Source organism: Chlorocebus sabaeus, chromosome 13 (genome assembly GCF_047675955.1).
Source record: "Chlorocebus sabaeus isolate Y175 chromosome 13, mChlSab1.0.hap1, whole genome shotgun sequence".
In the NCBI taxonomy this organism is placed as follows: domain Eukaryota; kingdom Metazoa; phylum Chordata; class Mammalia; order Primates; family Cercopithecidae; genus Chlorocebus; species Chlorocebus sabaeus.
In genome coordinates, this window is record NC_132916.1 from 100,764,614 (window position 1) to 100,783,576 (window position 18,963).

Consider the following 18,963-nt stretch of genomic DNA (forward strand, 5'->3'; position numbering starts at 1 on the left):
ACTGTTACTTCACATACGTGTTTCAACCACAGGGTCATGTCTAACAGCCCAGAGATCACACCCTGACCTCTAGCTCCCACGAGCCACGCTGACTCTTACCAAGGCCTGCTTCTGCAGCGTGGATGCATTCAGGACCGCGTGAGGCTGATAATGCTGTGAGCAAAAGTGGCTCTACAGTGTAATGTGGCCAGGCCTGGGCCGTGGTCACGTCATCCTTCCACACGAATGAGCCCAGTCACTGCCGTGGGTTGGCCCCACTGGGCCTCAGGTCAGTAAAACTGAAATGACAGGATGCACTCTTCTCGCCCAGATGTCGGGAAGCGTGTTTCCAAGGCCAATATTTAGGGTGTCAGACGTGGAAATCGTATCACAGGCAAGGACAGAGGCGCCAGAAGCTGGTGCTCCTGCCTGTGCATGAGGGAACTCGGAAAACAGCAATGTCATCTGCGAGGCTGTGGACTGAGATTCTCACTGTTACACTCACAATACCTTTGTATGAAGGAGCGACAGGATCATCTACGGTTGAGAAGACAAAGTTTGCCTTCGTCAATGTCTTGCTGTGTGAATTTTCCAGATTTTGCCCAGTAAACCTTCCCAAAAGATTGGAGTGTCTCTATTGCTTTTGGGTCCCTAGGAAACCCAGAGAAATAAATAGGCAAGCATTTTACCAAAGGACAAGTTTATGACAAACCTGTGACTTAACAGTTCAACATCTTCTATGGGTTAACAGCTCTATTTTACATCTGATCTAGTCCAAACAGCCCCCTGACAAATTGCTCAATTACTCTCAGTGGAAGTTTAAATCCGATCACATAAGACTTTCAACACGTTCTCCCTCTTAGACAGGGTCCGTCTGCATAAAGTCCTCCCCAGATGATTTAAATCCACCTCTCTGTGACATCAGAAGAGGAAAGATGTGGAGGGTGGGGGCAGGTCAAGATTACGAGGAAATTACAGAAGACTCACATGGAAAAATCAAGCAAACAAAGGTTTTCCTTTAATCTCCCTTAAGGACACACCCAGGGCAGTACAGGAATCAGTCTGAGGGGGCTGATCCAGACTTCCCTTTGTGTAAATGGAAAGAGCCCAGCCCTCCCTCCACCCTGACTCAGAGCTGCAGAGGGGTTGTGAGCTGCTTCCCCATCCTTGTCTAGAAGAGTGGCTTCCAGCACAGCAAATGGGAGAACTCAGCAGGGTGGCAACGGCTACCGACTTCTCTACCTACGTGCCTGCTTACCTACCTACCTACCTACCTAATCTATCTCTGCATCCACGAGCCAGGCTCTCATTCGCCCAGGCTGGCGTGTGGTGGCACAATCTGCTGACTGCAGCTTCAACCTCCCTAGGCTCAAGGGATCCTCCCGCCTTAGCCTCCTGTAGCTAGGACCACAGGCACTTGCCGCCATGCCTGGCCAGCTCCTTCTTAAAAAGTGTCAGAATACAGGTTCTCTTGGGCAGCAAAGCCATACACAATCAAGAATTTATTATTTTAGAATAACGGTGTTATGTTTATGAAAGCTAACAGTTGCATCCACATCAGGCACCTCCAAATGAAATGAGCTAAGAATGTTCTCAGGCTGTATCGCAGCCCCTCACCTGGGGCCTGTGTCCCAGGTCCCCCAGAGCAGGGTTGCAACCTCAGACAGCCACTATGGATACTGTGTTTTTCTCCTATGCCTATGAAAAAGTCTATAGATTAGGTGCAGCAAGATATTAACAAAATACAACAATTATACTGTAATAAAAGTTATGCTAAGTAAAACAAGCGTTCTGTGAACAGAAGCTCTTGGACACCCACAGCGTATCTGATGACCTAGACGGCTACTGAGTGACCAACAGGCAGGTACCGTAGACAGTGTCAGCTTTCATCCCACTGCTTAGAAGAATGGTGTACAATTTAAAACTTTGGAAGTGTTTATATCTGGAATTCTCCATTTAATATTTTCAGACCAAGGGTGACTGGGTAATAAACCGTGGAAGGCAAAACCATGGATGGAGGCACTACCGTGTTTTGCCAAAATATGCTGGCTTAAGCCAGGGTTTACTAAAGACAGAATGCTTCCCGTTTACGCTGCTGGCCCCAATCCTTGCACCAGAAAGGACATTGCTGGGTGTGGCTAAGTGCTCGAGAAGTGAAAAGCAGCACATAGAACAACTTTTGTCTAAAGTTCACTGCAGTAGAAGAAAATGACACTGATAATCATGAGTAGGAGACTAAAACACAGTGTGTGTCCCAATGTGTGAACTAGAGCAAAGCTCACCTGTAAGAGTAAAGGGTGAAAACCCCACTGTGGCTGAGTTTTGCGCCTCCACTGTAAGCGCCACCTTTTTCTCGAATTTCTGTATGTAGGAATTTAGCAGTCATCAAACATGCAAGGATTTTAAGACTGAAATTAATGATTAAAAAATGCAAGTTTAAAACACCATGGCTGATAAAAAAACATAGACAATGAAGTAATTATTGGATTCAGTGAAAATGAAAATAAAATCAAGTTGTACAATAATGCCACATAAATTATGGTCCCATTTTTTTGGTCTTGTTTTTTAAGAGACGGGATCTTGCTCTGTCGCCAGGCTGGAGTGCATAAGGGCAATCACAGCTCACTGCAGCCTTGAACTCCTGTGCTCAAGGGATCCTCCCACCAGTCTCCTGAGTAGCTGGGCCTACAGATGCGTGCCACCACGCCTATTTTTACAATTTCTGTAGAGGCAGGGTCTAGTTCCGTTGCCCAGGCTGGTCTTAAACACCTGGCTTCAAGTGATCCTCCTGCCTTCAAAGTGCTGGGCTTACAGGCATGAGATTTTCTTTTTAATTAACAAAAACTAAAAAGCACAAGGAAGCACAATTTTCAAGCAGTTGTCTTGGATTACATGGTTGAAAGCAGTGGTGGTGGGGAGGGAATCTAACACTTCCAGCACCACACTGCTTAACTTGTTCCAATGCATATGTGGCATTTTTTAAATCTGGTGAAGTAGAAAGATGTTATTTCTATTGTAAAGGCAAATGTGCAAATGAATATTTAAATGTCTCACATCAGGATACCAAAAAAAAAAAGGAAACTGAAGTCAAACTCTTTGAGTTTTATAGGAATCCCTTAAGTAAACACACACTCTCCGATACATCACATTTCCAGGAACGGGGCTGATTTCATCTGCCTTCCACTGCGAATGGTGACATCACATTCTAGATGATTCCAGAACACATCCTCCTCCGACAGAAGGCAGGGCAGACAATGATGGTAGCGTCTGCAGCAAAGACACAGGCTCCTTAAAGGCGCCCGTGGCGAGATCAGCCCCGGGTCACCACTTCCACAGATGGGCCATTTCCCAAAGCAGATGAAGGGAGTCAAATAGGCCAGGTGGGAAATCAAGGAAGGAGTGGGCATGTTCCCAGGGGCTGTGCTGGGAGAAGTCATGACCATCTCGTGTGGGCCCTCCAGGAGAAACCCAGTGCCACTCGGGTGGCTGGGGCGTCATCAGTTGGGACCAGCGAGGTTGGAGCCAGACCCTGGGGGACGGAGCCTCTACAAGCACCAGCAGGGATGGCCTTCAATCCATCCATGCATCCTCCTCCTTGAGAAATTTCTATTACTTGTATATTAAAAACACATGCTCACTGTTGAAAGATTATAAAATACAAAAAACAAGGAAAAAAAGATCCAGACTCCCCCTGGCCCAGGGGGAACCTCCACATTTTTAGCGTTTTCTGTCTGCATTTTCCTATTGGATGGTGGAAACAGACCACTCTTCTGCTGGCACAGCAGACAGATCTGTTTATCTCCTACAAATATGGAAATTAATGAACAAAACAGCTGACCACACACCTCTTTTCTACAGAAGAGCTCTTTCTGGGCCCCCACTGCAGCCCCACATTTCCTCCCACCTGGCTACACACCTCCCCATCTGTGGTCCTACTGTGACACACGTACACCCTGGAGGCCCGGCACCTTCTCCTATCAGGATAGACTGCCCAGGCCTAAGCCTGCCTTCCCCTCTCTACCACTCGGGTGGCTGGGGCACCATCAGTTGGGACCAGCGAGGTTGGAGCCAGACCCTGGGGGTCTCCTCCTTGGTTTAGTCCCTCATGGGGGTAGCTGCCTGGGACAAGGATACAGGAAGTGAATTTCCGGGATATAACATTTTTGCACAGATCTGTGTCATCCACACCCAACTGACAGGTCCCCAAAAGTGTATGTCTGTGAGTCTGTCCTCCTGGTCTGGCCAGTTTCCACAGATGGGATGAACACAGCCGAGGGGCAGCCACACTTTGGAAGAAAGGGCTGGAGGGCCAGTTCGTAGGCTGCAAACTCCCTCGCCCCACGCCACTTTGGGAACAGGCCTGACCCTCACTCTCGGCCGTGGCTTCAGCCGCTCAACCCCGGGCCTCCTTCCCTGAGCTTCTGACTTGGTGGGGAGACAGGGGAGGCAAACTCCTCAGAGGGACTGTGAGGCAGCCTCCAGCCCTGCCATCTGCAGGGCTCTGCAGGACCACCTGGTTTCTCCCCACTGCCCTGTCCCTCTGTGGCCCCGGGTCAGGCACCCCCCACCCACCCACCCACAGTCTGGCTCATGAGGTTCTCCTGCAGCCCCCATGGCTGCCTGGGTCACCTCCCACTCTCCCTTGTGGCTTTGTGTCTTGATCTACCTTTGCTGTCGTTCCATGCATCTGTCCTCACGAAGGATTAATCTACCATGTTTATCAGAGGTCTCAACCTAAATTCATTCAATTTCCACCTAGAGATGAGGGGAGTACATGGGGCATTTTGAAAGGAGTTTGTGGTTAGGGCCTTTGTTCATAAAGACTCTGCTGTTTAAAGAGGGCTGCTCGTAGACTCACAAAGCCCCAGGTCCAACACTCAGAGTCAGTGCAGACTCTTCCTGTGCTAAAACATGCCCTGTGAACTCGAACAGGCTTGACAAGCTGCTTCTGTAAGGCTCAGGCCTGAGAGATCCCGACCTCCACCCTCCTACCTGGCAAGATCTGGGTCCGTGTAGGGGACAGTTCGGATGCATTCGCCCACATAATTCACCGGGAAGTGCATCAGGAAGTGAGTCTTCATCTGCCAGGGCTTGAAGGTGGGTTCCTGAGGGATAAGGTGCGGTCAAAGGTGGCTGTCCTATTTTTATTTTGGCCTTTTCTTAGTGTGTGTTTTCTGTAACTACTGCTGTGTAGAACTTCTATATGAGTTTTAGGTTGTGAATCTTGCCCACCCAGAGTTCCCCCACCCCAGAGAGCCTCCACTTCGGCCCCCCTGGGCTGGTCCTGCCTGTGCTCCGCTTGGTGTGAATGTTGAGTGTGATCGGTCCACAGGGCTGCTTGACCCTGCGTCTCCTTCCTTCTTGTTGCTGAGGCCAGTTCTGTTCTCTCTTTCTCCACCTGAACTGCATGTGAAGCCAAGATGAAGGATGAGAAGTGGTTGCTAAGAAGGACCCTCCTGCAGCGAATTCGCTGTGAGGAGGCTGCGCTGGCCCAGCCTGTCATTTCCTTCTCTAAGCTCATTCCAGAGGTCGGCAAGGGGCAGCCTGTCCCTGCCTGCTCTCGTGGCCTGCGAATCAAGAATGGATTTTACATTTCCAAATGATTGAACAAATAAAAAACTAACACTTCTGTGGGGAAAAGAAAGAGAGATCAGCTTGTTACTGTGTCTATATAGAAAGAAGTAGACATAAGAGACTCCATTTTGTTCTGTATTTGAGATGCTGTTAATCTGTGACCCTACCCCCAACTTTGTCCGTGCAAGAGACACGTGCTGCGGCGACTCAAGGTTTAATGGATTTTGGGCTGTGCAGGATGTGTCTTTGTTAAATAAGTGCCTGAAGACAGCTTGCTGGTTAAAAGTCATCACTATTCTCTTAATTTCAACTGCCCAGGGACACGTACATGGCCAAAGTCGCAGAGACCTCTGCCTAGAAAAGCTAGGTATTGTCCAAGGTTTCTCCCCATGTGATAGGCTGAAACAATGCTGCTAAAAGGTTTATGGAGATGTTTGCATATGCATCTCAAGGCACAGCATTTTCCTTTAAACTTATTCATGTCACAGAGATTTTTGTTCATATGTCTTACTGCTGATTTCCTCCCTACAATGATCCTATTGTCCTGCCACTCCCTTATCTTTAAGATGGTAAAGATAATTATCAATAAATACTAAGGGAACTCAGAGACCGGTGCCAGTGTGGGTCCTCTCTAAGCTGAGCGCCAGTCCCCTGGGCCCACTTTTTCTTTCTCTATACTTTGTCTCTGTGTCTCATTTCTTTTCTCAAGTCTCTTGTTCCACCTAATGAGAAACACCCACAGGTGTGGAGGGGCAGGCCACCCCTTCATCTGGTGACCAACGTGGAAGCTTTTCTCTAAGGTGAAGGTACACCAGAGCGTGGTCATTGAGGACAAGTCGATGAGAGACTCCCGAGTACGTCTACAGTCAGCCTTGCGATAAGCTTGTGCACTCGGAAGAACCTAGGGTAACAATGGGGCAAACTGAAAGTAAATATGCCTCTTATCACAGCTTTATTAAAATTCTCTTAAAAAGAGGGGGAGTTAAAGTCTCTACCAAAAATCTAATTATGCTATTTCAAACAATAGAACAGTTTTGTCCATGGTTTCCAGAACAGGGAACTTTAGATCTAAAAGACTGGGAAAAAATTGGCAAAGAATTAAAACAAGCAAGTAGGGAAGGTAAAATCATCCTACTTACAGTATGGAATGATTGAGTCATTATTAAAGTAGCTTTAGAACCATTGCAAACAGAAGAAGATAGCGTTCCAATTTCTGATGTCCCTAAAAGCTGTGCAGTAGATTGTGAAAAAGAGGCAGGGATAGAATCCTGGAAAGGAAAGGAAAGTTCACACTGTAAATGTGTAGCAGAGCTGGTAATGGCTCAGTCAATGCAAAATGTTTATGATAATCAATTACAGGAGGTAGTATATCCTGAAACGTTAAAATTAGAAGAAAAGAGTCCAGAATTAGCAGAGCCATCAGAATCTAAACCACGATGGCCAACTCCTCTTACAGCACCTCAGATGCCTGTAACTTTACAACCTCAAATGCAGGTTAAACAAGTACAAACTCCAAAAGAAGATCAAATAGAAAAAGAGTCTCTGGCATGGCAATGCCAATCCAAATACAGTGTCCACAATATCAGCCGGTAGAAAATAAATCCCAGCCGCCAGTAGTCTATCAATACTGGTTGCCAGCCGAGCTGCAGTATTGGCAGCCCCCAGAAAATCCGTATGGACAACCAGGAACATTTCCACTGCCACAGGGCAGGGTGCCATATCCTCAGCCGCCCACCATGAGACTTAATCCTACAGCACCGCCTAGTACACAGGGTAGTGCAGTACATAAAATTATTGATGAGGCAAGAAAACAAGGAGATATTGAGGCATGGCAATTCCCAGTAATATTAGAAGCAAGACCACCTGGAGAAGGGGTCCAAGAGGGAGAGCCTCCCATAGCTGAAGCCAGATATCAGTCTTTTTCTATAAAAATGCTAAAAGAAATGAAAGAAGGAGTAAAACAGTATGGACCCAACTCTCCTTACATGAGAACATTATTTGATTCCATTGCTCATGGACATAGACTCATTCCTTATGATTGGGAGATTCTGGCAAAATCATCACTCTCACCCTTTCAGTTTTTACAATTTAAGACTTGGTGGATTGATGAGGCACAAGTACAGGTCCAAAGAAATAGGACTGCCAATCCTCCAATTAACATAGATGCAGATCAACTATTAGGAATAGGTCAAAATTGGAGCACTGTTGACCAACAAGTAATAATGCCAAATGAGGCCATTGAGCAAATCAGGGCTATCTGCCTTAGGGCCTGGGAGAAAATCCAAGACACAGGAACCACCTGCCCCTCCTTTAATACAATAAGACAAGGCTCTAAAGAGCCCTACCCTGATTTTGTAGCAAGACTTCAAGATGCTACTCAAAAGTCAATTACCAATGAAAATGTCCGTAAGGTCATAGTGGAGTTGATGGCATATGAAAACACCAATCTTGATTGTCAATCAGCCATTAAGCCATTAAAAGGAAGGGTTCCCGCAGGATCAGATGTAATCTCAGAGTACGTTAAAGCCTGCAATGGAATTGGAGGAGCTATGCATAAAGCTATGCTTATGGCTCAAGCAATCACAGGAGTTGCTTTAGGAGGACAAGTTAGAACATTTGGGGAAAAATGTTATAATTGTGGTCAAATTGGTCATCTAAAAAAGAATTGCCTAGTCTCAAGTAAGCAAAATGTAACTACTGAAGCTACTACAACAACAGATAAAGAGCCACCTGGCCTATGTCCAAGATGTAAAAAGGGAAAACATTGGGGTAATCAATGTCGTTCTAAATTTGATAAAAATGGGCAACCAGTGTCAGGAAATGAGAGGAGGGGCCAGCCTCAGGCCCCGCAACAAACTGGGACATTCCAAATTCAGCCCTTTGTTCCTCAGGGTTTTCAGGAACAACAACCCCCACTGTCACAAGTGTCTCAGGGAATAAGCCAGTTATCACAATACAGCAATTATCCCCCGCCACAAGAGGCAGTGCAGCAGTAGATGTATGCACCATACAAGCAGTCTTTGCTTCCAGGGGAGCCTCCACAAAAAATCCCCACAGGGGTATATGGCCCATTGCCTGAGGGGGCTGTAGGACTAATCTTAGGAAGATCAAGTTTAAATCTAAAGGGAGTTCAAATTCATACTGGTGTGGTTGATTCAGACTATAAAGGCGAAATTCAATTGGTTATTTGTTCCTCAATTCCTTGGAGTGCCAGGCCAGGAGACAAGATTGCTCAATTATTACTCCTACCTTATATTAAAGTTGGAAAGAGTGAGATAAAAAGAACAGGAGGATTCGGAAGCACTGATCCGGCAGGAAAGGCTGCATATTGGGTAAGTCTGGTCTCTGAGAGCATACCCGTGTGTAAGGCCATTATTCAAGGAAAACAGTTTGAAGGGTTGGTAGACACTGGAGCAGATATCTCTGGCATTGCTTTAAATTAGTGGCCAAAAATTGGCCTAAACAAAAGGCTGTTAGAAGACTTGTCGGCGTAGGCACAGCTTCAGAAGTGTATGAAAGTACATGATTTTACATTGTTTAGGACCAGATAAGAAAGTACTGTTCAGCCAATGATTACTTCAATTCCTATTCATCTATGGGGTCGAGATTTATTACAACAATGGGATGCAGAAATCATTATGCCCGCTCCATTATACAGCTCCACGAGTCAAAAACTCATGATTAAGATGGGATATATACCAGGAAAGGGATTAGGAAAAAATGAAAATGGCATTAAAGTCCCAATTGAGACTGAGAAAAATTAAGAAAGAAAAGGAATAGGGTATCATTTTTAAGGGCGGCCACTGTAGAGCCTCCTGAACCCATTCCATTAACTTGGAAAACAGAAAAACCGGTATGAGTAAATCAGTGGCCGCCAGCTAAGCAAAAACTGGAGGCTTTACATTTATTAGCAAAGGAACAATTAGAAAAGGGACACATTGAGCCTTCATTCTCACCCTGGAATTCTCCTGTATTTGTAATTCAGAAAAAATCAGGCAAATGGCATATGTTAATGGACTTAAGAGCAGTAAATGCTGTAATTAAACCCATGGAGCCTCTTCAACCCGGATTGCCCTCTCCAGCCATGATCCCGAAAGACTGGCCTTTAATTATAATTGATCTTAAGGATTGTTTTTTTACCATTCCTCTGGCAGAGCAAGATTGTGAAAAATTTGCCTTTACTATACCAGCCATAAATAATAAAGGATCAGCCACCAGGTTTCAGTGGAAAGTATTACCTCAGGGATTGCTTAATATTCCAACTATTTGTCAAACTTTTGTAGGTCAAGTCCTTCAACCAGTTAGAGGTAAATTTTCAGATTGTTATATTATTCACTATATTGATGATATTTTATGTGCTGCAGAAACAAGAGACAAATTAATTGACTGTTACACATTTCTGCAAGCAGAGGTTTCCAGTGAAGGACTAACAATAGCTTCTGATAAGATCCAAACCTCTACTCCTTTTCATTATTTAGGGATGCAGAGAGAAAATAGAAAAATGAAGCCACAAAAAATAGAAATAAGAAAAGATACACTAAAAACATTAAATGACTTTCAAAAATTGTTAGGTGATATTAATTGGATTCGGCCAAGCCTAGGCATTCCTACTTATGCCATGTCAAATTTGTTCTCTATCCTAAGAGGAGAGCCAGACTTAAATAGTAAAAGAATATTAACCCCAGAGGCAACAAAAGAAATTAAATTAGTGGAAGAAAAAATTCAGTCAGCGCAAATAAGTAGAATAGATCCCTTAGCCCCACTCAACTTTTAATTTTTGCTAGTACACATTCTCTAACAGGCATCATCATTCAAAATACTGATCTTGTAGAGTGGTCATTCCTTCCTCACAGTACAATTGAGACTTTTACATTGTACTTGGATCAAATAGCTACATTAATTGGTCAGGCAAGATTACAAATAATAAAATTGTGTGGTAATGACCCAGACAAAATAGTTGTTCCTTTAACCAAGGAACAAGTTAGACAAGCCTTTATCAATTCTGGTGCATGGCAGATTGGCCTTGCCAATTTTGTGGGAATCATTGATAATCATTACCCAAAAACAAAAATATTCCAGTTTTTAAAATTGACTACTTGGATTTTACCTAAAATTACCAGACATGAACCTTTAGAAAATGCTCTGACAGTATTTACTGATGGTTCCAGCAATGGAAAAGCAGCTTACACAGGGTCAAAAGAGCGAGTAATCAAAACTCAATATCAATCAGCTCAAAGGGCAGAGTCGGTTGCAGTCATTACAGTGTTACAAGATTTTAATCAACCTGTTAATATTATATCAGATTCTGCATATGTAGTACAGGCTACAAGGGATATTGAGACAGCTCTAATTAAATATAGCATGGATGATCAGTTAAACCAGTTGTTCAATTTGTTATAACAAACTAAGAAAAAGGAATTTCCCATTTTATATTATTCATATTCGAGCACACACTAATTTACCAGGACCTTTAACTAAAGCAAATGAACAAGCTGACTTACTGGTATCCTCTGCATTCATAAAAGCACAAGAACTTCATGTTTTGACTCATGTAATTTCAGCAGGATTAAAAAACAAATTTGATGTCACATGGAAACAGGCAAAAGATATTGTACAACATTCCACCCAGTGTCAAGTACTACACCTGCCCACTCAAGAGGCAGGAGTTAATCCCAGAGGTCTGTGTCCTAATGCATTATGGCAAATGGATGTTACACATATACCTTCATTCGGAAAATTATCATATGTTCATGTAACAGTTGATACTTATTCACATTTCATATGGGCAACCTGCCAGACAGGAGAAAGTACTTCCCATGTTAAAAAATATTTATTATCTTGTTTTGCTGTAATGGGAGTTCCAAAAATAATTAAAACTGACAATGGACCAGGTTATTATATTAAAGCTTTCCAAAAATTCTTAAATCAGTGGAATATTACACATACAACAGGAATTCCTTGTAATTCCCAAGGACAGGCCATAGTTGAAAGACCTAATAGAACACTCAAAACTCAGTTAAACAAAAAGAAGGGGGAGACAGTAAGGAGTGTACCACTCCTCAGATGCAGCTTAATCTAGCACTCTATATTTTAAGTTTTTTAAACATTTGTAGAAATCAGACTACTACTTCCGCAGAACAACATCTTACTGGTAAAAAGAACAATCCACATGAAGGAAAACTGATTTGGTGGAAAGACAACAAAAATAAGACATGGGAAATAGGGAAGGTGATAACTGGGGAAGAGGTTTTGCTTGTGTTTCACCAGGAGAAAATCAGTTTCCTGTTTGGATACCCACTAGACATTTAAAGTTCTACAATGAACCCATCGGAGATGCAAAGAAAAGCACCTCCACGGAGACGGAAACACCCAATCGAGCGCCATTGACTCGCATGATGAACCAAGTGGTGATATCAGAAGAACAGATGAAGTCACCACGCACCAAGAAGGCGGAGCTGCCGACCTGGGCACAGTTAAAGAAGCTGACACCGTTAGCTGGAAAAAGCCTAGCTAGCACAAAGGTGACACAAACCCCAGAAAAAAATGCTGCTTGCAGCTCTAATGATTGTATCAACGGTGGTAAGTCTCCCCATGCCTGCAGGAGCAGCTGCAGCTAATTATACCTACTGGGCCTATGTGCCTTTCCCACCCTTAATTGGGGCAGTCACATGGATGGATAATCCTATTGAAGCATACGTTAATAATAGTGTGTGGGTACCTGGTCCCACAGATGATCGTTGCCCTGCCAAACTGGAGGAAGAAGGAATGATGATAAATATTTCCACTGGGTAACGTTATCCTCCTATTTGCCTAGGGAGAGCACCAGGATGTTTAATGCCTGCTATTCAAAATTGGTTGGTAGAAGTACCTACTGTCAGTCCCACCAGCAGATTACTTATCACATGGTAAGAAGAGAAGATAATCTCACTTTAGACATTTCTAAATTAAAAGAACAAATTTTTGAAGCCTCTCAAAGTCACTTAAATATTGTGCCTGGAGCTGAGGCGTTAGATCAAGTGGCAAAAAATCTTTATGGATTAAACCCAACGACTTGGATTAAGTCTATTGGGATCTCTACTGCAGTAAATTTTGGAATTATGTGTCTCTGTTTAATCGGCTTGTTTTTAGTGTGCCGGACCAGTCGAAGAATCCTGCGTCAAATCGAGACAATGAACAATCCTTCATCGCCATGGCACATTTATATAGAGGAAAAGGGAGAGAGAATGTTGCGGGAAGTCAGGGACCTTGAATGCAGGGAATGGCTGAAGCCACGGCAGAAAAACATAAAATATGAAGATTTCATGGACATTTATTAGTTCTCCCAAGTTAATACTTTTATAATTTCTTATGTCTGTCTTTACTTTAATCTCTTAATTCCATCATCTTCTTTGTAAGCTGAGGAGGATATATGTCACCTCAGAACCCTGTGATGATTGCCTTAACTGCACAAATTGTTTGTGGAGCATGTGTGTTTGAACAATATGAAATCTGGGCATCTTGAAAAAAGAACAGGATAACAGCGATGTTCAGGGAACAAGGGAGATAACCTTGAACTGGCCACCGGTGAGCTGGACGGAACAGAGCCATATTTCTTCTCTTTTCTTATGCAAATAGGAGAAATATCGCTGAATTCTTTTTCTCAGCAAGGAACATCCCTGAGAAAGAGAATGCGCTCTGAGGGTAGGCCTATAAACAACCCCCTTGGAAGCGTTCTGCCTTTTACGGTTGAAGCCGAAGGGATGAAATAAGCCCCGGCCTCCTGTAGCGCTCCCAGGCTTATTAGGATGAAGAAATTCCCACCTAATAAATTTTGGTCAGACAGGTTGTCTGTTCTCAAACCCTGTTTCCTGATAAGATGTTATCAATGACAATGAGTGCCCAAAATTTCATTTTTAATTTTAATTTTAACACCATCCTGTGATCTCATCCTGCCTCCACTTGCTGGGTGTGGCGGCCAGGAGCCCGAACGCGGGGGGTGCCGGCACCCCCGGCGATGGGGCTCCCAGAAGCCAGGAGGGCGGGCCGGGGGTGGCGGCCGGGAGCCCGACCGCGGGGGGTGCCGGCACCCCCGGCGATGGGGCTCCCAGAAGCCAGGGGGGCAGGCCGGGGGTGGCGGCTGGGAGCCCGATCGCGGGGGGTGCCTGCACCCCCGGCAATGGGGCTCCCAGAAGCCAGAGGGGCGGGCCGGGGGTGGCGGCCAACACGGTGAGACCCCTGTCTCTACTAAAAATACAAAAATTAGCTGGGCACGGTAGCAGGCACCTGTAATCCCAGCTACGTGGGAGGCTGAGACACAAGATTCTGTTGAACCCTGGAAGCAGAGGTTACAGTGAGCTGAGATTATGCCACTGCAATCCAGCCTAAGTGACAGAGCAAGACTCTGTCTCAAAAATAAAAATAATAAATAACAAAAGAAAAAATACATATGCATTCCTAGTCCCTTGGAGCTGCAGCAACAAAGCTGGTGATATATTTTGGGTGCTTCTAATCAATGTTTTCCATGAGCCACACTGCAAGTCTCAACCTTGCCCCTGCTACAGTAATTATCTATTACAAATTAAAACAAGAGCCATAACTCTGTCTCCTACTAAAATATTCTAATTGAGACATGTTAACAGAATACATTTCTTTGGGTGATAAAGTATCCACCAGGGTGGGGAACAGACGGCCCACCGCTTGTGCTGTGGCCCTAACCACCAAGGACTCATGAATCATCCACAGCAAGGCTGGGGACTCAAAAAGAACACTAAATTGCTCTTTGACATTAATTCTTAAATCTTGAGAAACCAAAGTTCTCTTTGTAACAGACTTGAAAAAGGATGAAGTCAGAAGTAGCTCAGCAGAGATGCACCAACTCTTACCTGAGAGAGACACCCCTTGCTAATCACGTCTGGATTAACGGATGTGCTAAAAGCATCTCTTCCAACAGAGACACAGACTGCAAACAGGAATGCCATGAACACCTTCCCCAGATAACCCAGTCCTGACCCATCCACCCCTCAGGAGGTCCCCAGACAAGTCCAATAAGGAAATGACCCCACAGCAGATTCAGGTGCAGGCAGTGAGGGTAGTGGTGTCAGGGAATTCCGCTGTAAACCTTGGCAGCACGCAGGGAGGTGTACCCAGCTGGACAAGTGAAGTCAAAAGTGCAGGATGATCTGGCCATTCCAAATATGCAGGGCATTCCAATTTTGTTAAAAAGAAACCCAGCCTTTGAAAAGGCCCGGACTTCCCACAATGTGTGGTATTTATAGTGTGGAGGGCACTGTAGAGAAGTTATCAGAGGGTTCATGACGGCAAGATCCACGGAGGCTCTGCCATGTGCCAGGCATGAGACAAAAATTTACACAAAACACCTCATTTCACCCTACACAGAGTCCACAGACTGCTCCACAGTCTCCCAGGTAAGAGTTAGTGCATCTCTGCTGAGCTACTTCTGACTTCATCCTTTCTCAACTGCTTCATGTGTCACCCTACACAGAGTCCACAGACTGCTCTACATTTCACCCTACAGAGTCCACAGACTTCTCCACATTTCACCCTACAGAGTCCACAGACTTCTCCACATTTCACCCTACAGAGTCCACAGACTGCTTCACATTTCACCCTACACAGAGTCCACAGACTGCCCCACATTTCACCCTACACAGAGTACAGAGACTGCTTCACAGAATACTACCAAAGGGGACCATCAAATGATCCCCAAGAAGTAATGAGCGCCTTAAAAGTAAGAAAGCCAACCTCCTCCCCCTCTCTTAACTCCCTCTCCTCATTTCCGCAGAACCAAAGAAATATGAAGGGCCAGTGACGCCCCACTGAAGAACGGTCTCATGGTGGTTACACTCTGTACATAGGGAGCACAACACTGCTCCGTGCTGCATGAGGCTACTATTCTATACTACACTAGTACGATCTGTTTGTTCTATTCTATACTATTCCATTCTCTATGATAGAATACTACAGCTTCATTCCATACGATAAAATACTGTACTATCTGTTCTATTCTATTCTATTTTCTTCTATACAGAAAGGAGTTAGCCAGCTTGCTTTAGGCAGACAGTAAGGGAAGGGTCCCAGAGAGCCTCCAGCCCATGTTTTGTGCAGATAGGGGGACTTGCACGGGGGGGCTCGCCTAAACATGCTCACAGCAGACTAAAGGTCCCCATGCACACGAGGGAATGGGGTGGAACCACCAGATATTTGCCCCTTAGACAGCGAGCCCAGCCCCATCAGCTTCTACATAAAAGCCCTTGTAGTCAACTGGGAAGGGAGCGACCAGCAACCTGCTCTCAGGACCCCTCTTTTCGCTGAGAGCTTAACTTTTAGCTTAACAAGTTCCACTGCACTCACTCTTCGATGTCCCCGTGCCTGTTTCTTCCTGGTCATGAGACAAGAACCTGGACCCAGCTGAGCTAAAGAGCAAAACTCCTGCATCAGTGCTACAGAACACTATCCTCTCTGTTCTGTGCCATGCGACTCTACTATTCCACACCACACTACGTAATATTAATACTATGCTGTGTGTTCTAATCTAGATTGTATTATGCTATGCAATACTACGTCATTAGTTCAACTGTATACTCTACAATACTATCCTACTTGTTCTATTCTAGACCATGTAATACTATTTGTCCTATTGTATACTACACTACATAATGTTACACTGTTTCTTCTATTCTATGCTACCCTATATAACATTATGCTATTTGTTCTATTCTGCGCTACTCTATATAATTCTATTCTGTTTGTTCCATTCTATACAATACCTTGCATCATTTTACCATGTTCCACGATACAAGAGTAGAGTCAGTTATACTTTCATAATCTCTTTTCCAAGCTCTTACCCAGTAAGAAATGTGATGTTTTACTATGCCTCACATAAATGCACATTTCATGATAATCAATGCCATTTCCTATGGTTGTAGAATTCTGTCTCTATGATTCTACTGATACGGCTTCTTTGGGCTTTTCTTTAAGTCCCTTGCAGTGTCTGGTTTCCTAGTGAAAAGATGACTAAGGTCCCGATAAGATCCTACAAAACCAGCATTCACACAGGCTCACCTGTGTGCACACTGCTGGACTCCGTGTTGAAGGAGTGACAGGAAGACAGATGGCTGTCGGTGGATGGAAGGCAACAAGCACAGAGTAGATTCCAGAACTGAGACGTGTACCAAGGCTCTGGCACAGCTGAGGGTCGATCCCAATTCTAGCCTCTCACAGAAAGGCAGAGGAGACTTAGCACAAAGAGCACAGAACTTTGCTTTAATAAAGCAAATGCTTACCATCCACTGTGAGGAGCTCAAGGAGAAATGGCAGTAGGCTCTACTAATGATACTGCTTTAAAAAATGGAAGGGAGAGGGTACATTTTCACATGGGCCATGTGGAAAGTTGGATGGACCTGCCGCTGGACCTGCCGCTGGACCTGTTCCTGGACCTGATGCTGGACCTACCGCTGGACCTGATGCTGGACCTGACGCTGGACCTGCCCCTGGACCTGCCACTCGGTCTGCTACTGGACTGCTAACAAATGCTGCAGATTTTTATGGAGAGAAAAGTACAATGCGTCTGAGAGCAGCTGTCCCAGCTCTGGATGAAGCCGGCAGAAAAAGGAAGCAGCAGAGACGCTGGTATCATTCAGTGGGCAGAGTCAATGACCCTCCTCTAAGTCCAGCAAATCTCAACCTGCATGTCTGCAACTAGAAATACCAATCACAAGCCAGACCTCCTGGCAAATACCATTGACCCACTGTAATTCTCTGTGGTGTATTATGTCCCATGTACAGGAACTCATTCACAAAGCCTTTAACCAGGAAGTACTAACATGACTTTTAATGCAATATAACAGCTTTGCACCCATTTAACATATATTTAACCCCAGTGGTATATTTAAATATATATTTTATAGAACATCAGGCATGTTTACCTAATGGCTCGAACTTTCACAATGTCTCTCTCCCTGAGAGGACAGCGGAGGATCCCATGCACTGTCTCCAGGAACATGCCCCTCCCAGAGAGGATTCACAAATCAAATGTGCACATGCATGCATGCACAGACACATATCACACACACACATACACATGGACAAGCACACCTACATGCAATGCATACATTCACACATGCACACACATTCACATAATCACGTAATACCACCACATAACACATGCATACACATACAACACTCAAACACACACGCACATACAACACTCAAACACACATGCACAAGCATACACACAACACTCAAACACACATGCATATACATACACATTCTGACACACATACATATGTAAATGCGTAGACATAACATGCACAAATATACATGTATAACTATATACACACGAGCATCCATGCATGTCTACTTGCACATATGTGCAGTCGTGCCTAAACATGTAACAGATGCACACACATACATGCAACACAAATACACATGCACACATATACACATGCATGCACATGTACATTACACACAAAGGCACACATACATGCACAACACATATACATGCAATACACACTTTCATACACATACATGCAAACACACATACATATATACATCCCTCAAAGACCCCATTATTCAATTCTAAACAAAGTAGTTTATCCCCCAAATGTACCTTCTCGTAATTAATAAGCTCTACTGCACATTTCTTGTTTCAAATAATGAGGTCTCACACACAGCACACACACATTTATACTCCAATACGTGTGAACATATAAATAGAAATAGGCACACGGGCACGAAGACCCTCTTCTGTAAAGGTATTCTCAAACTTGAACTGAACGAATTCTGCTAATTATAGTCAGAGTCAGCAAAGATATATATTTGACCTCGGAATGAATATACTCGTTCTTTTCGTTACCCCTGGCAACAGCAAGAATGTAAAACAGAGTAGTGCGATACCATGTCACTTATTCAATCCCACTTTCTGGGATCTGACCCACTTGGAATAGCGTTTCTGTCTGAGTGATTTCCTTCTGACTAAAATCATGAGACAATTCCTTCTCTTCCTGCTTTCTCTTTCCCAGGCCTTTTCACTGCCCTTTCATCATCTCGGAAACTAAATCATACTTGTCAAAATGGAATGCAAAGAAACAGCCTTAGGAGAGAATCCCACAATGGAATGGACCCCAGAGAGGAAAAAATATTCTTTTTGAAAATGTACAAAAGGAAAAGTCAAGAGGTCTGGGTTCCCTCTCATGACAGAAACAGACGTTAGCATAGCAGGTCGCTCAGCACAGTTCAGCTCTGTGTATGAAACAGAGATTCTAGTCCTTGTCCCTGTTTCAAGCTCTGTGTTTGAAACAGATTCTAGCCCTTGTCCCTGTTTCATGATGTTGCAGTGAAGGTAACAAAACAGACAAAGGGCACAGGCTGCAGAAAAGGATTTTAAAAGGATGACTTTTAAAATGTGAGCCT

The 18,963-nt window shown here is 44.3% G+C and overlaps 1 protein-coding gene across 31 annotated transcripts in view; it reads right to left on the minus strand.

The window, feature by feature from the left end:
- The window catches only part of LOC140713205 (presequence protease, mitochondrial-like), a 55,258-nt gene that overhangs the window by 13,450 nt on the left and 22,845 nt on the right, over positions 1-18,963 (minus strand). For 12 of the 31 annotated variants that reach the window (XM_073022673.1, XM_073022672.1, XM_073022671.1 and 9 more), the window contains exon 1: positions 4,972-14,938. The exons of 1 other annotated variant lie outside the window; for it this stretch is intronic. In XM_073022673.1, coding sequence (XP_072878774.1) covers positions 4,972-5,023 — 52 coding nt within the window. In that variant the 5' untranslated portion in view covers positions 5,024-14,938. Of the gene's footprint in view, positions 1-99; positions 14,939-18,963 lie in introns of those variants that run through there. 18 more of the 31 variants (XR_012095103.1, XR_012095102.1, XR_012095101.1 and 15 more) reach the window with 18 other exon arrangements.